Source organism: Rhincodon typus, chromosome 16, assembly GCF_021869965.1.
Source record: "Rhincodon typus isolate 14 chromosome 16, sRhiTyp1.1, whole genome shotgun sequence".
Lineage (NCBI taxonomy): Eukaryota > Metazoa > Chordata > Chondrichthyes > Orectolobiformes > Rhincodontidae > Rhincodon > Rhincodon typus.
The window spans coordinates 29714063-29732792 of NC_063347.1; the positions used below are offsets into that span (position 1 = coordinate 29714063).

At 39.0% G+C, this 18730-nt stretch overlaps 1 protein-coding gene across 1 annotated transcript in view; it reads right to left on the reverse strand.

Annotated features, from left to right (window-relative positions):
* dnah12 (dynein, axonemal, heavy chain 12) overlaps window positions 1–18730 on the reverse strand; it is a 265038-nt gene that overhangs the window by 137625 nt on the left and 108683 nt on the right. Inside the window, exons 26-29 of the mRNA XM_048606726.1 lie at window positions 16035–16154; window positions 15690–15799; window positions 7694–7877; window positions 6700–6840 (exon numbers count right to left, since the gene is read on the reverse strand). Coding sequence (XP_048462683.1) covers window positions 6700–6840; window positions 7694–7877; window positions 15690–15799; window positions 16035–16154 — 555 coding nt within the window. The remainder of the gene's footprint in view (window positions 1–6699; window positions 6841–7693; window positions 7878–15689; window positions 15800–16034; window positions 16155–18730) is intronic.

The window sequence follows — 18730 nt, forward strand, 5'->3', positions numbered from 1 at the left end:
CTGTGAATACAGTAGGTAGGGAATGAACCATCAAGAAAAACAACTAATTTCTTTTGATTCACAAAATGTTCTTTCAAAACAATAGACATTTCTAAGACTGCCTTAATTAAAAGAAAGGAAAAAACAAAAAGGTTGCAGTGCACATCTGAGCTGGAACACAAAGCCAGTAAAGTGCCGTAGATAAGCAAGAAGCCGAGTACAGCTCTGTTCCTGACAGTTGAAACATGGGTAACAGTTTTCATAAAAGCAGCTGCAACATATTTGTCCTTAAAAAAGAAACATTTTTAATTTATGCTGAAATAAAGTCAGGGACATACAGCTTAAGGTGGATGAGGTGCAATCATAGATAGCAGAAATCTTATTATGGACTGGGCATCTAGTGATACTAGTATTGAATTACAACTCTTCAAAGAGCTTTTGCAATTCTATTCAGTAGATCAAGCAATAGAATGATCTCAGGGAAAGAGCTTTAAAAATGTTTCTTATCGTTAATAAAGAGTGGCTTCACAGAATTGTCACAGCCATCCATTGCTTGGACTATCAGAAAGATCCAGAAAAGACTAGAAGGTTTGGAATGACCAGCTAAAGGTAAGAATTGACTTCCAGATTAATTGATTCCAACTCATGTCATACAGACAGCAACTCCAAAACTCCACAGCAAAAGGCATGGATGTGGCTTTATCTAAAAGAACTGTCAGATAGGCTGATTGAGATAGTTATCATCTCTATACAAATTAAAGCATTTGGAAAGGATCTTATGGGTAAGAGAAAGAGCCAAACCATTGATACATTACTTGAAAATGAATGCAAGTATGGCAGGCCACCAACAATTACATGATTTCGGTACAGCTAACACTACTGCCATGGTCAATAAAATGTACCAAACCAACAAAATTGGCATCAGGTGCAGTTTGGCACATCTACCCAAAAGCTGTCCAGCTTTTCTTGCTATCTGTTTCACCAAGGGATGTTGGGTACGCCTATGCAGGAAATCTGGTTCCAAATGTCAAGTCAGACCCCAGGACAACACATAGATAACTAATAATATGGTACAGCATTACAATAGTGGTAGTAATGGAAGTGTTATGAAGGTGGACAAACACATAAATGACATTCAGAGTCAACCAAGCAAAAAGAAAATTTCAGGAAATGACCAAGCTTCTTAACATCACACATCATGTCAATAGTATAAGGCAATCAGAAATTTACATGAAAATGCAAGAATCCACACACTGATAACTAAAATCGGCACCCGAGCTAGTGCCAATTACCACTACTCCTCCTGAAAAACATATACCTCAGCAAATGGTACCCCATGGTACATGGGAGACCATCTCACAGCGTATACAAGATCACCAATTCAGTGCTTTTCAGAATCTTACTGCACTGCCAGTTTGCTTCCTGAAATCTTTTACCTGGAGGATATCAACTATTAGACTATTAATCCAGAAATATTTGAATCCCACCATGGAGTTTGAACTCAATAAAGATAAATCTGGCTTGAGAGTTTAATGATGAGCACAAAACCATTGTCAACTGTTGGGAAAAATCCATCTGGTTCAGTAATGTCCATTCGGGAAGGTAACTGCCATCCTTACCTAGTCTGTCCTACGTGTGACTCCAAATCCACATATGGTGCTCCTCCACATGGATGAAAAATTTCATTGTCTACTGCAAAGAATGGCCCAGCAGCAGTATTGCTGATTGAGCTGATCAAGTCCTAAGGGATATTGCTGCTAAGCTGGATTTGCAGCAGGTAGTGAGGGAACCAACAAAAGGGAAAAACATACTTGACCACGTTTTCACCAATTTGCCTGCCACAGACATATCTATCAATGATAGTATTGTTATGGAGAAGGGGAGGTTAAATGAAAGAAAATCCCTGATATTCACTTTAAAAATAACAACTAACAGTTTATTTATTTAACACTAGCAGTGAAAAAATTAACAGAATTACTAACAAACTGAATAATTCCCTACTAACTCCTAACTATTCCCTAACTAAACAAAATTCTACTGGTATGCTATTCCAACAAACACAAGTCACACTTATATAACACAAGTAATAAGGAAATAAATGAAAACTTAGTCTCTTAAAGTCTACCTGCCTTTCTTGCACTGATCCGGCTGTCACGGATGTTTTCTCTGTGAAGTCTTCTGTGAGGAATCTTAGCTAGAAGTGCCGTGGTACCTTTTATGGATAGATGGTTCTTTCTTAGACATCTTAGAGATTTCTTGTGAGAGCTAGATAGTTATTTCTCAGATGGTGGTTCACTCTCACCCCGATTTTCAAAACTCTCTCCTAATGTACCTTGGATGACGTATCAATTTTCTTACAATAGCATTGGTCCAAGGTTGTCAAAACCATCTGCTTTAAATTCAATTGACTTTCAACTGCTAAATGCTTGGTTTAAATTAATTGGCTGATTCCAGCTAGTTGGCAAAACATGAAAACAAGCCTAAAGTTTCCAATCACACAGCCAATTGTACATGTTTCAATTTCAGAACTGGCTGTACCTATTCAGCTGCCTACAGGCACATTTTCATTTAAATCTCCAAGCTTAGAAAAGCACTTTATCTCCTAAAGGAACATGCACTCTTTTTCCTTATCATTTTTTACAAACAAATTCTAGCTTCCAATTCACGATTACTCTACACAACTTTGTAACAGTATTGGTACAAGTGACCATCGGACAATCCTTAAGAATGCCTTACATCATGCTGTGTGGCACAGTCACCATGCTAAATGGGACAGACTTTGACAGATCTAGCAATTCAAGACTGGGCAGGCATGAGATGCTGTGGGCCATCAGCATCAGAAAAATTACACTCCAATACAATCTGCAACCTCATGACCCAGCATGTCCGTCACTCTACCATTACCTCAAACCAATGGATCAGACCGGTTCAATGGAGAGTGCAGGAGGGCTTGCAGGAGCAGCACCAGGCATACATACGAATGAGATGTCATTTAGTGAAGCTACAAAACAGGACTATATGCATACGAAGCAGCATAAGCAGCAAATGACAGACAGAACTAAGCGTTTCCACAATCAATTAATCAGATCTAAACTTTGCAGTCCTGGCACATCCATTCATGAATGGTGTGGACAATTAAACACTGTACTGTTTCCAACGGTTAGCCAAAACATATTCCATCCAGCAGAACATGGATAGGATTATTGAAAATGAATCTGGTTGTAGTTGCATAGGTGACAAACATTATGGTATAGGATTAGCCAAAAGCAGAGGATTATTAAAACCTTGACCTACTGATGACAGTAGGGTGAAATCATAGATTGGTAATTAACAGCACAAAGTGTTAGGTGAATGTCAGCTAATAAACTTCCTTGGGTTAATTTACTGCACCTATGTAGTCCATCCCGATCCAGGGAAAAGGAAGGATGCTAAACAAACGCCAAACCCACAAGGCAAGGAGTCTCAATGTTCCTTTCACTGTATATTGTCAACTTTACAGACAAGGCATATCAGCTGAAAGTCTTACTCAAGAAGGACATCCCTATGGTGTGATAATATAACCATTTGACTCTCTCAAACAGGTTCCATTAGTAAAATCTTACTAAATCTTGCCCAAGAAAAAGCACAATTCTTGAGATAGATGCATCACAAGAAGGCCTAGACATGTCTATTGCAAGACTAAAAACCTATTGTCCTTGTTTTGAAAAAACTTGCCATCTCCAAAAGCCAAATATTCCAAATAGAGTTTGAGATATCAGCTCTAATAATTAGCATTGTGCTGTTTCTTCACATACTTATTTGACAAGAAATTCAACATGGAAACAGATAATGACCCACTAGAAATGATCTGCTGCCAATGAATGCCCTGTAATGTTTTTAGCATCTACTTGTCAAGATGCAAGAATATGAACTTTGGAGTGAAGTTTAAGATAGGAACCAGAGTGATTACATCAGGTACATCAAACAGATTACCCAACCTTCATCAAGACCTAGATATTCAATTTGATCTACACATTGATGCTCTAGATTACAAAGTTTGAGACGTTCTCAAAGTTTAGCAGTGCCAACAGCCAGCAATCAGCAACTGCCAAAGATGACCAATTATAACAATTGCAGAAGGTCATTATCCGGGGATGACCTGAAATTATAAGGAAGTTATAAAGAAGATCTGTTCATATTGGGCATACGGAGACAAACAAGTACTCATACCAAAAACATTATGCCAAGTATCATGTCCACGTTACACATCCAGGACGTATAGGCATTGAGCACATACACAGCCAGCACATGAATCTGTGTACCAGCCAATGATGAATAAAAATATTCAATGACATGTGAATGTACGTAAGGCATGCAAATATACCAAACCCAGCAGCCGACGGAGTTTCTACGTCCACAAGATGTTCTATACATTCCTTGGACGAAAGTAGCAATAGACTATTCATAGCACCTGGGGAAGACTACATTCTTCTGAAAGATTACTTCTCTAAATTTCCTGTTGTTAAATGACACAGCAACATAATCAGTATGACCACCACTGACACAATGAGCAACATTTTCAGTTTATTTGGTTTCCCAGAATGAATAGTGTTTGACAATGGATTGGGATTTACTGGCTAACTACCTCAAGATATGTGGGGAGTGACCCATATTAATCACCATGTCACTGTTCATATTCCAATCATTTTGTTGATTGTATGGTGCACACTATCAAATCAATGAACATTACGTGTTGAGCAGTGAAGCAAGATTTCTTAGTTGCATTGCTGCAGTTTAAAGCAACACCAAGGCAGAAAGGCTTACCATTCCCAGCACCATTTATGCTTGGAATGCAAATGCAAATGATCTTGTATGCAGCCATTTGTCTAACTATTCTGAGACACAGATATTCTTCTTCAAAGACAGAGGAGAATGAAAAAGACATACGATGACCGAGTAGGTAAAGAACTACCACAACAGCAAAATGGATAAATAGTACAAATTAGAAATGCAAATACAAATATTTTCATACCAGCAAAGGTTTCTAGAATATGCAGTCAACCCAGATTATACAAAGTCATTATTGATTATGGTGCTATATTGCAAAGGAACAGAAGTCAACTCAGATTAACGAATGACACACCAATCATGCATCAAAAACAGGAGGAAAAATATACAGATAATAATGATTGTTCAGTGATGATTAGAGATGTCAAGGTTGTTAAGAAAGTGCAACAGAGAACAACACTCAAAATAAAAATAGAAATTGCTGGGACAAACTCTACAGGGGTCTAACACCATTTGTGGAGAGAAAGCAGAGTTAACTTTACAGGTTCAGTGAGCCTTCTTCAGAACAATGCATACTTCTCCAGACATGTTTACGATCAGGACGTGTTGTCAAATCTCCAAAGTATTACACTGAAGTTTGAAATGTTAGTCTTATAAACTCTGTATAATTAAGTTGACAACATAATCAAGGTTTTGGGATATGGTTTTGTTTTTGGAAAAAAAATGAATGTTGAGTTGTATCTCATGGTCGGTATGCCATTGTACCTTTAAGAGAGATCTCATGAGATCATCACTGTACATTAGCATGTGGCCTCATACACCATCTTACCTTGGATCACTTGAAGCATACTGCTCTTTTCCAACCTATTATATTAATGTTAGCCAAGAAACTAATGTGCTTTCAGTTTGCAAAATTTGAACATAAATAGTTAGCTGTAAAGAAATGTATGTTAGATTCTTCAATACTATGATATTTATGACCAGTTTCTTGTGTTGTAATGGATAACATAAGTAATACCACATCAGGTAAAACACACTGCTGGAGGCAAACTCACACCAAATGGGCGCATAATAGAACCATAAAAAGTTTTTAAAAGCTTACTTTTGTGACTGTTTTCTCTCCATGGAACTCTCTTGCAACAGGTTTTCCTCATGTGGTCCCAATTTGTATTGTTGGAATTAAAATTGCTCCAGAATCTGTATCACAAGTTTGGGCCTGGCCTTTGAAAATTTATGAACTCTCACTGTTTTTTCGTAAGGAATTCCAATGCCTTCTGAAACCTAAAATAGCTACTTGCAAGAGTACAGTGCAAACAGGGAAGGATGAGCTCTATTTAGTTTCACCCTTGCCTGTTTCATTCTTACACAGTTCAAGAGGTTAAAATTGCTGCACATCTTCATTCACTTCAAAGAAATCTTCAATTTCTTTGCACTTCACAATAGTCCTTCAATTTATTGTCAATTTAGCAATGTCAAGAAATTTTGTGTAATTAAATCCTTTCATGTCTTGCTTCTTCCTATCTCTGTAACATCCTCTAGACCCCAACAATTTGAGAATTCCAAATTTCTCAAGCTTTGAGTGTTTGTCACTCCCTTCACCCCACTATTAGTGACTGCACCTTTAACCAAATAGACCCTTAGCTCTAGATTCTACCTCTAAATTACTCTACTTCTCTATTTTTCTTTCCTTTAAGTCTTCTTCTAGCCGACTGTTATTAACTTGTTTGGTGTAATGTCTTTTTTTCTACATGTCTGTGAAGTTTCTGAGGACTTGTTTCTACGTTAAAGATTCTACATCAACGCAAGTAGTTGTTCTTATTGTTGAACTAGAAATATTCTGTGGATATCAGATTTAACTTGGATTTATCAGCTTTTAGTTGAAAAATTCAAATCATAAAAATATTTAGTCCAAGATCGATCTGAATGTGTATTTGTGATGAAAAACTGATTTACCTTCTTATTATCATCCAGAACTGTGTTCATGCTTTCAATCCATAGGGTATCAATAGGTCCATCAAATATCACCCATTTACGATCTGGAGTGTCTGCAGAAGCAAATTCTCGGAAGGTATTTGCAACAATGCCATCAGTCCACTGTAGATTTTGGAAAAGTAAAGTCCAGTGAACACCAGTCATAAAATATAAGTCTGTTAATTTGCTCAATTACGAGCAAAACTATTCTAGATACAAATATGAATCATAATTTTGGATTGCATTTTCATTCACCTCATCATTTGACTCACGTTGCCATTTTTCAATGTTGCTGACTTAGTTACGTTAAGGCCAAATACATTTTTCCCAGAGAGAGTGTGTCTGTGATCACCTTGAGCATTTCTAGGGTGTTAGGTCATTGTAAGAAGTTTAGAAATATGTCATCTTCCCTTCTTATTTGCCTACTGTCATGTAACTTTTGGAAAAAATATCTTGGAATTCACAAAAAAATGTTGATCTTGTTTAGACAGACTTGACCTAAATCTGCTAAATGTCCATTTGATAAGATTTTAAATAAATACAGTTTTAAAATTATGCTTTTCAAAAACACAGTCACCTAATGGCAAATATTCATGTCAGGTACTAGTGAGGCTCCTGAACATGTTAACACACACGTGCTCCCAAAAATACAAAATAAATTGCTGATTCCTTGTTTGTTTGTTTGCAAATTACAGAAACTCAAATTTCAATAAAGCAATTAACTAGATGAACAGATCTTAATTCCTGACCTAGTGATTGATGTACAAAATTCTGCAAAAAGGAACATTTCTAATATTTAGTAAGCATCCATTAATGGGAACAAAAAAAATTGAACAGAGTCAAAATCATTACAAATGTATGTAGAATATTTAGCCATTATTTTAAAATTTATTTTTTGTTCTTCTTTTTCAAGCATGGAGACAGATAAGGTATCATAAGTTATCAATTTCCAAAATAAATAATATATTCCACCTACCTCATGTGAAACTAGATCAAACTGTCCAAATAGCTGGCCCATGGTAATTGATTTAGGGTTTACAGTACGATAAATAACTTTTTCCTCTTCATTCAAACCACGTTCATTCATAAGTGTCAGTGTGTCTGCCAACACATGCAAAATCTTGGTCTTTCCAGCAAAAGGCTCCCCAACAAGCATGAATCTGTTCAATGGAAAAAACAGAAATAATCTGACAGTTTGTTTTGCACAGTGATATATTATATGTTTTCCAATTTCTTCTTTTTTGGTGTCTTGTTTTCAATTTCAGATTTTAAATAGTCAAATCATCGAATTAAGAGATCCCATCGTAGGATTACCCATTTATTTATCTTAACAAGAAATCTTTGATAACATGTAGATGAATGATGTTTAACTTTTGTCGATGAATTTTGCTTTAAGGCAATAATTTTGCAATCCTGACTCAATTGTTTATCACCAGAACCATGGTCCATATTCCAGCAAACACACTGCGGGGAAAGTAAACTGATCCCCAGACCATTGGGAGAATAGCTAAACAATTTAATTGGTTTGAAGTGGGAGAGTACTATTGCTTAGATACCAATGAGATGGCTCTTATTAAAGGGCTGAAGCTTAAAAGATTTTAAAAGATAAGATATAAATCACTGCCACGTTCTCCTTTCTCTTTCAAGATAAGGTGGTACATAACTTTGAATGGCAACACCCAACCAGTAGGAGCCAGGCATGATTATGTGTCCGCAAAACACAAAGAGATGGGATCTGGTTGTCAATTGACTGGATGTAACTAAGGCTGTGATCTGCGGTGTGATTAAAATCGTAGAAGATGATGATTATTTGTTCCTACTTTATCGATACTTCCCCACATCCACAATTTCTTTTGATATTCAAACTGCAGCTTGTATAAACCTGGATCTCTTGCTTACACTTTTCTCTCACCCTTGTGCGTTTCTCTTTTCAGATACCAAAAACCACTATGTGACCAAGCAGTGGTACAGCAGCATGAAGTCCAAGAGCAGAAGGAAATTGATGTTGATAAAACACTGTTATGTGACCTTACATGGACAGGCACCAGCTCAAATGCTGGCATTGTATATTCTTTAGTGCACAGAATTAAGGTGGAATCTGTAATTAGAGTTTGTTTGGAGATAAGTGACCTGTAGTGACATGGGAGGTAGAATCACATAGGTGCCTGCAGCCTGGAGGGCAAGGTTTCATATGAGTTTTACTGCAGAGCGTAGTGATTGTAACGAGTTCAGCAAAATGGACCTCATAGAATATGAGTTCCCTGATTGGACCAGGTTAACAGGTTCAATCAGGAAGCCCTGGCTGATAGATATGAACAGGAGATTAGAGTTCTGTTCAGTCTGACAGCTGGCTTTGAGGAAGCTGGATCAGTGTCAACAACTCTCCATGTGTAAATAAAGGGTGATTTGGTGACAGGATACCAGCCTCTGTGGACTAATTTCAGTGGCTATGAGAGAAAAGCATACTCCTGAAGAAATTCACTCGCAACAGCTGCCTTTAAGTTGGTGCAAGCATTTCTGGCATCATGCCATTATTTGGGAAACTTCACTCATTTAATCTTGCCGTCAAAGACAGGGCCCAGTATGTGGAAAGAATGCATTATTTTTTTCAGGGCAAATGACATTGGTGCAGATGAAAAGCAATGAGTAATTCCCTTGATATCTTTTGGACCTGCAGCTTTCTCAGTTATCAGGAGACTAACTTTCTCTGAGACACCAATTACTAAAATCTTTCAAGAATTGATGGATTTAGTTAAGGAATATTATGAAATCAAGTCTCCTCTAATTCTGGAACGCTATGTGCTTTACTTGGCAATTCAAGAACCAAGCGAATCTGGGATTTTTGACAAGGTAAGACGACTAGTAGAGGCATGTGACTTTGGTTTAACCCTTAATGAGATGCTGAGAGACCGTTTTGGTATGTGGGATTAATGATGTAACCACGCAAAAGCACCTAGTACCTGAAGCCCAAATGGACTTCAAACAGGCACTAGTGGAGCATATGAGCTGCAGGGTATTCTGATGAAAGTGAACAACCCCACCAGTCCGACTGAGTTTGGGGAACACCACTTGAGTGAAGGCAATTGCATAGTCTCACTCAGGACATATCCTGAACAGAGGTCAGCCCACAGTAAAACCCCAAAACAAAGCCAATCCTCCACCAAACGGTTAACATTTTCTTCAGGATCTGGGCCAGCAAACCATTGTAGTTGTTGCTGGTTTGCGGACTCGAGACAGCAGAAGAGTCCCACTAGACCTATATGGTGTATCAAACCTCATAGGCCAGAATCCAGGAGAGTGCACACCCTGGAAAGTCCACCTTCATCTGGGTTGACACAATTAAGTTGCTTAACAACATCAAAATCAGAACCAATCAAAATAATCATCTGGTTAAAAAGTCACTCGGTTGTAATGGAGGTCGATACTGGCTTGGCCATTTCAATGATCACAGAACCAGTCTTTAACAAAATTCACTCTGGACTCCAAGCCTTAGGTTGCACACAGTCTCAGCTAGACAGAGAACCAATACCGGGCAACCTTTACAGATTAAAGGGTGCAACTTCGGTTTCAATCTCTTATGAGAATCAGCTGGTTCAGTTACCACTGATGGTAGTAAAAGGCTCAGGCCCAGGCTTGATGTTGTGAAATTGGTTGAGAAAGATTCACCTAGATTGCCTCAACATTTTTCAATTAGAAAATAGCTGCCTGAGTGATGTTCTAAATAAATACCCAGATGTTTGTCAGGATAATCTATGGATTATCAAATGAGCCAAGGCAATCTTGCATGTTGACCAGGAATCAATTTCACGATTGTGTAAGACCTACCCAGTCACATTTGCCTTACAGGCAAAAGTAGAGGCAGAAACCAGAACACTGGAAAGCAAAAGAATCATCAAATCAGTCCAGTTTGCAGAATGGGTAGCACCGGTCATACAAACTGTGAAGCCCAATGAGTCGACTCACCTTTGTGAGGATTTTAAACAAACAGTAAACCACTTTTCGCACCTGGATATATACCCAATCCCTTGCATAGAGGATTTATATGCCAAAAATTTATATGGCAGAGGTCTGTCTGTCACGAAGCTGGACATGAGCCATGCATACTTGGAGTTGCAGTTAGATGAGGATTCCAAGAAGTATGCTATACTTAATACTATTTGTACCCATATACAAGACTGCCTTTTGGGGTATCACCAGCCTGTGCAATTTTTCAGTGGATGATGGACAACATTTTACAAGGTATACCCCACGTCGACATTTATCTAGACGACGTGCGGATAACAGGGAAGACCATTAAGGAGCACTTAGAGAACTTGGACATCGTTTTTAGACATTTCTTCCAGGTAGGCGTACACCTGAGAAGGGAAGAATATGTGTTCCAGGCATCCCAAGTAACCTACTCGGTCTACAGAGTTGACAAGACCAGGTTACATCCATTGGAAGATAAAGTTAGGGTGAGTAAAAATGCCCAGCTCCGACGTCTGTACGAGAGCTTAGATCTTTCCTTGGGTTAGAAAATTAGTACAGAAAGTTCATACATAACCTGGTATCCATCCTGGCACCTTTGCATCAACTCTCAAAAATGGGTCAGCCTTAGAAATGGTCATGTAGCCAAGCCATAGCTTTCATGGAAGTGAAGAAATAGCTATCATGCTCTAAGTTGTTGGCTCACTATGATTCCAAGCGAGATCTGGTACTGACATGCGATGCCTCCCTGTATGGCACTGGAATGGTATTAGCTCACAGGTGGCTCAATGGAGAGGAAGGCCCATAGTATATGCATCCACAACTTGGCCAATACCGAGCGTAAATACGCCCAGATAGAGAAAGAAGGTCATTTTTGGAGTCAGCATATTCCATCAATACCTTTACCAGTGTAAATTTGTAATAGTAACAGACCACAAACCCCTGCAAGGTATGTTTAAAGAGGACAAGGCAGTACTGCACATAGCTTCAGACTGAATTCAGCAGTGGGCTCTAATACTAAGTGTGTATAATTATAGGTTGGAACATCATCCAGGAGGCCAAGTAGCAAATGCAGATACATTGCAGACTATTCCAGTGGCAGTACCACTGTCAGTGTATCTGCTAGTGGGAGGTGGTTCAATGGTTTTAAATTTTCTGGACACATTTCCAGTCACAGCTGACAATATCAGACTTTGGACGCAGAAAGATCTGGTCCTGGCAAAACTGAAAAAACTGGCAGTGATGCGGGAAATCAAAGGCCGTCACAATCAGAACTGAAACCTTTTTGGACCTGGAGAGACCATATCACAATAGAGGACTGAATATTATTATGGGGAGCAACAGTGATTGTACTGAGCAAAGGTTGCTGCCAGATACTGGCTGAACTCCACCACGGTCATCCAAGGGTTTCCAAATTGAAGATGTTGGCAAGAAGTGTTGTCTGGTAGCCAGGGTTGGATACAGTCAAAGCTGCATTTGTGGGGCAGTGTCCAGAGAGCCAATAAGGACAAAACATACCACCAGCAGCTCCCCAACGTTCGTACGAATGGCCAGGTAAAAGCTGGACTCGGTTACAACTACGCAGGTCCTTTCATGTCCTTAGTCATGTGGATGGCCACTCAAAGTGACTGAACGTGCATAGAATCCATTCGTCAAACATGGGGAAAATGATAGAAAAACTGCATGTATCTGCTGCAATAGACGGACTCATTCTCATTGAGATATACAGTATGGAAACAGACCCTTGGGTCCAACTCGTCCATGCCAACCAGATATCCTAAATAAATCTAGTCCCATCTGCCTGCATTTGGCCCATATGCCTCCAAACCCTTGCTATTTATATACCCATCCAGATGCCTTTTAAATGTTGTAATTGTACCGGCCCCCACCACTTCTGGCAGTTCATTCCATAATTGCACCACCCTCTGTGTGAAAACGTTGCCCCTTATGTTTGTCTTATATCTTTTCCCTTTCACTTTAAGCCTATGCCCTCTAGATTTAGACTCCCCCACCCCAGGGAAAAGACCTTAACTATTTACCCTATCCATGCCCCTCATGATTTTTAAACCTCTATAAGGTCACCCCTTAGCCTCTGACGCTCCAGAAAAAATAGCCCCAGTCTATTCAGCTTCTCCCTACATCTCAAACCCTCCAACCCTGGTAACATCCTTGTAAATCTTTTCTGAAACCTTCCAAGTTTCACAACATCCTTCCTATAGCAGGGAGAGCAGAATTTCATGCACCATTCCAATAGTGGCCTAACCAATGTCTTGTACAGCTGCAACATGACTTCCCAACTCCCATACACAATGCACTGACCAGTAAAGACAAGCATACCCAACACTTTCTTCACTATCCTTTCTGCCTGCGACTCCACTTTCAAGGAACTATGAACCTGCACTCCAAGGTCTCTTTGTTCAGCAACACTCCCTAGGACTTCACCATTAATGTACAAGTCCTGCCCTGATTTGCCTTTCCAAAATGCAGCACCTCACATTTATCTAAATTAAGCTCCATCTGCCACTTGTCAAGCCATTGGCCCATCTGATCAAGATGCTGTTGTACTCTGAGGTAACCTTCTTCGCTATCCACTACACTTCCAATTTTGGTATATTCTGCAAACTTACTAATCACACCTTTGTTCACATCCAAATCATTTATAGTAGTGACGAAAAACAATAGATCCAGCACCGATCCTTGTGGCACACTGCTGGTCACAGACTTCCAGTCTGAAAAGCAACCCTCCACCACCACCCTCTCTCTTCTACCGTAGAGCTAGTTCTGTATCCAAATGGCTAGTTCTCCCTGTATTCCATGTGATCTAACCTTGCTAACCAGTCTGCCATAAAGAACCTTGTCGAACGCCTTACTGAAGTCCATATAGATCACGACCACTGGTCTGTCCTTATCAATTCTCTTCATTACTTCTTCAAAAAAACTCAAATCAAGTTGGTGAGACACGATTTTTCCACACAAAGCCATGTTGACTATCCTTAATCAGTCCTTGTCTTTCCAAATACATGTAAATCCTGTCCATCAGGATTCCCTTCAACAACTTGCCGCCCATTGATGTCAGGCTCACCAGTCTATAGTTCTCTGGCTTTTCCTTACCACCTTTCCTAAATAGTGGCACCATGTTAGCCAACTCCAGTCTGCGGGCACCTCACCTGTGGCTATCGATGATACAAATCTCAACAAGGGGCCTAGCAATCTCATCCCTAGCTTCCCACAGAGTTCTAGGGTACGCCTGATCAGGGTCCCGGGGGTTTATCCACTTTTATGCAACTTAAGACATCCAGCACCTCCTTCTCTGTAGTATGGACATTTTTCAAAATGTTGCTATTTATTTCCCATGTTCTCTATCTTCTCTATCCTTCTCCATAGTAAATACCGATGCAAAATACTTGTTTAGTATCTCCCCCATCTCCTGCGGTTCCACCCAGGCAACCATGAGGATCTTTAAGGGGCCCTATTCTCTCCCTAGTTATCCTTTTGTCCTTAATGTATTTGTAGAATCCATTTGGATTCTTCTTAACCGTATTGGCCAAAGCTATCTCATATCCCCTTTTCGCCCTTCTGATTTCCCTCTTAAGTATACTCCTACTGCCTTTATCCTGGAAATGTTGGTCACAGATAACATGCCATTCTTTATCAGCGGTGAATTTGAGTATTTATGAAAGTTGAATGTTATTCATCATATAATGACAGCTCCATACCGTCCATCACCCAATGGTTTGGTACAAACACCAGTCCAAACTTTGAAGGTAGGCTTAAAGAAACAGCCTACAGCTTCACTAGCTACCAAACTGTCTCGGTTGATTATAGGACCAGCCCTCAGGCAACTACAGGGATAGCTCTAGCAAAGTTGCTAATGGGAAGATGACTCTGCACCACATTAAACCTGATCTTCCCGAATCTGGGGAAGGGTTGCATCTGTAATGGCAATGCTGTACACAAGATTCTGCTAATCAAGACAGACAATTTAGTTCAGGGGAACAAATTTTGGTGAAGGAACCACGGGAATAGCCCTGCATGGGTAAGAGGCATGGTTGATGCGAGGTCAGGTCCAGTGACATATAAAGTTTGGGTAGGTGCAACAATCTTAAACAAGTCCATGGAATTCATGAAAGGGGCAAACTCGCAAACAGTGCAGGAGTATAACATGCCCAGCTCCTTGACTGCCTTTCCGACTGTTCCAGAAACTGTGGGTTCTTCCTTTCCATCAAGTCTTGAAGATACCTCAGAATTTGAGATACACACGGCAGATGTTGCCACCTCAGCACTTTTGCCACCTGAAGAAGAGAACAAATTCCTTCTGAGATGCTCTGGGCACAAGAGGTGAGCTCCTGTGATTTACGCCACCCGTGTCAGAGGCGGAATTGGAGGAACCTCACCTGGTGCTAAAACGCCCCAGGAGGAACTACAAGAAAAAGAACAAGCCTATGTCCTCAGATTCAGAGGGGGAGGGATATAGTGATTGTAAAGAAGTCAGCCAGGTAGACCTCAGAATATGAGTTCCCTGACTGGGGCTGTTAATCTGGTTCAAGCAGGGAGCCCTGGCTGACAGGTATGAACAGGAGTGTCAGGGGTTCTGTTCACTTAGAGCTGGCTTTGAGGAAGCTCAGTATCAAGGACTCTCCACATGTAAATAAATGGTTACGGGAAAGTGGCTTCTGTGGAGCACACACACACACCCAATGTGAATGATTCATCATTGCTGTTGTCTCCTCGCTTTCATACGTTTTATTAAAATTCTGCTCTGAGTATATTTTTGTCTCTTCAATCTAATTTTTTTGTACTATTCAGTTTTCATTTTCTCTTCAGTGATAACCTAATTAGAAGTTATACTCCATGAAAAGTACAGTATAAATGCAAATTGTAATTGTGTTACACATAGCAAAAAATTGTTACATTTGCTTTTGAAGAGTTATCACAAATAATCAAGATATGCCCAGAAATTACTTATCTTATTTTATATAAAGCTGAAACACTTTGTTCTCACTCACCCATGTCTTACAATCATCATTTCATAGGTTTGGATCATTTTAGCCAGGAAAGGCTTCACTGGCTGGACACTCTGCTTATTGCAGCATTCAACAGTACACTCGAGGAAGAGCTACATTGTTAAAAAAAAAACAAGAGTTAATTTACCTATCAAAGGTAAAGAATGTGAGAACATAAAAGATAGTAAAGGAGCGGAAGTAACTTTTCAAAAATATATAGGCATTAAGAAGGACCCTGGGTCAAAGGAAACAATCTTCGAAGGGACTTTCTCATGCCTTCTTACAACAATAAATTTAATATTCTGTTTTGTTTTATTGAAATTGCATAACCTTTGATAAAACTCCTACCCGGTAGTCAGCTTCAGGAAGTTCAACACCTGGAAATAGATCACTTGTTATACCATTAAACAATGGAATATCATGTGACAAGAACTTGGGCTCATTCACATCCTTAATTGATCGCAGCAACTAAAGACAAAATGGAAATATTGTTTTCAAGTTATACAAACAAATACACTAAGATATAAAGCAATTTATTATCTCAATCTGAATGAAAAACAAAAATAATTCTAAGAACTTGTACTTGATGAAATACAGGAAGTTTAAGGTTATGTAGATCCTTACATCAGATAGATAGAAACTATTTCCACTGGCTGGGATATCTAGAACTAAGGGACCTAGCCTAAAGTTAGAACCTGACCTTTCAGGAGTGAACCAAGGGAAAAATTTCTAAGCTATCACTGAATAATGGAACATGTGTTTCCATACTTATGTGAATAATCATTTATAACTATATTTTTACATAGCAGTACAATGGTTTTATTCTTAACTACTCTTATACAACTTGAATGCCTGATCTCAAAGAACACCTGTAGTGATTGTGTTATAAGGTTGAGTAGAGTACTTGTGGATTGGAAGACAGGACATTAGGATTTATTTGTAAAATGATAGGGGTGGAAACAGTATGTGGTCCCTTTAAGAGATTATGTGTTTTTTCTAGGCTTGGAGATTTAAAAAAATGTCTGTGAGCAGCAGCAGGCAAACAGAGTTCCTGAAATTGAAATATTTGTATCAAAAGACTGTATGGTAAGCAACCCAGGCAGTCGTTTTGTTTTGTTAATAAGGCACCCAGTTTGAACATCAGCTAATTAATTTAAACCAGGCACTTAGAGACTAAAAACCAATTAAATTTAAACCTGATGGTTTTTGATAACCCAGGACCAATCCTATTATAAGAAATTGAAGGTCATCAAGGATATAAAAGAAGAGAATATTTGAAAATCAGTGTGAGAGCAACTGCCGTCTCTTAGAGTTAACAACCAGCAGCCCAAAAGAGAAAATCACTGCTCTCACAGAATTCTAAGCTCTCAGGCAAATATCATCTGACTAAAAAGTACAGCGGCACTCTTGGCTGACATTCCAGACACAAGAATTTGACAGAGAAAGGAATTCCTGACTAAAGAACAGAGGCAAAGGCACTGAACATTCTGGGAGACATACCTTGGCTGTAATTTCAAAAGACTAAGTTTTCAAGTTTTTTTTATTAATTTGGTTTATATAAGTGGTACTTTTATCTATTGGAACACATACCATTAGAATTCTGTTTTATTCAGGAATAGTTAATAGTTGAGGGTGGAATTGTCTGGTTTGTTAGTAGTTCTGTAATTTGTTCACTGTTAGAGTTAGATAAATAAATTGTTACTTGTTGATTACAGAGTGACTGCCAGGAGTTCATTTCATTTAACCTCCCCTTTAAAACAGATTTGGAGGAAAGAGGCAGGTTATACCAATTTTCAGGCTTCCTTTAACAGATTATGAAGTGAGGTGAGCTTCTCTGGGTGTTTTGGCTTTTGTTATCAGAGAGGAGTTGCCCTCCGCTTTATAACAGTAGACTTAAAAACGATATCTTCAAAGCAGATCATTACAGGTTAATCACTAAGGATTAACTGGTCATGACAACAAGCAATTGAAATAAAGTTAAATTATGTAGAAAATAGAATCATGCAAAACAACCTGTTTTGAATGAGAGGTAACCAAGTGACACTAAACTGTGTCAGAACTGTCCTATTGGGCCCCTCACATGAAGCCACCTGGAGATATTTTTCTGGAACGTCTGGAACAGTACTTAAAGTCCTTGAAATGGTGATACAGCATACAATCTTAGATTCAGAATCATACTATGTTAAGGACTTTGCTTAATTCAGTGGGCTTCACCTCAGGCTGGGATGTAAGAAGGCAGTGAGACTTTTTGCCAACTTAATGTATTTGTTACTTGCTGTTTGACTTCATCTTGGACTGGGATCTTGAACAGTGCCAGGAACCCTGAATTCTCAAGACCAGCCGTCATTAAGAAGGGTCCCCGACAGGCACAAGGGAATGAGACTCGTTGTCAATATACATTTACTGTTTTATGCATTTAGTGCTATATACATATTCTACTGCTTTACATATATTTATCACTGCTTAATATATATATTACTGCTAATAAATATGTTAATTTGGATTACTTAACCCACAAAGTTTTTTCATTAGATCCCACCAAATCCTAACGCCAAAATAGAAAAACAACTCTATGAAGTTAAAGGTGGTAGTTTATCTGTTTTTCAGTGCCATGTCATTACCTCTGCCATCCATTTAAGGCTGGTGGGCCTAGGGAATTCATTACCACAGGAAGTAGTTGATGCCAAAATGTATTCAAGAGACGACTAGACATAGCACTTGGGACGAATGGGATCAAAGGTTATGGGGAGAAAGCAGGATTAGGCTATTGAGTTGGATGATCAGCCATGATCCTGAAGAATGGCGGAGCAGGTTCGAAGAGCCGAATGGCCTCCTCCTGCTCCTATCTATGTCGCTATGCTTGGCAGAGGCAATGTTTCTCTCCTGCTTGTTAGTCTGAAAACAAAATGTGTCAAAGATTTGGATCTTAGATTTTTTTAAATGATCCTCTAACATTAAGTGATGAGGCAAATTTACTTTTTAAAAGTATACTGTAGTTTGTTTTATTGAGAATATTGTTGATTGCTTTATAATATTGTGGATTG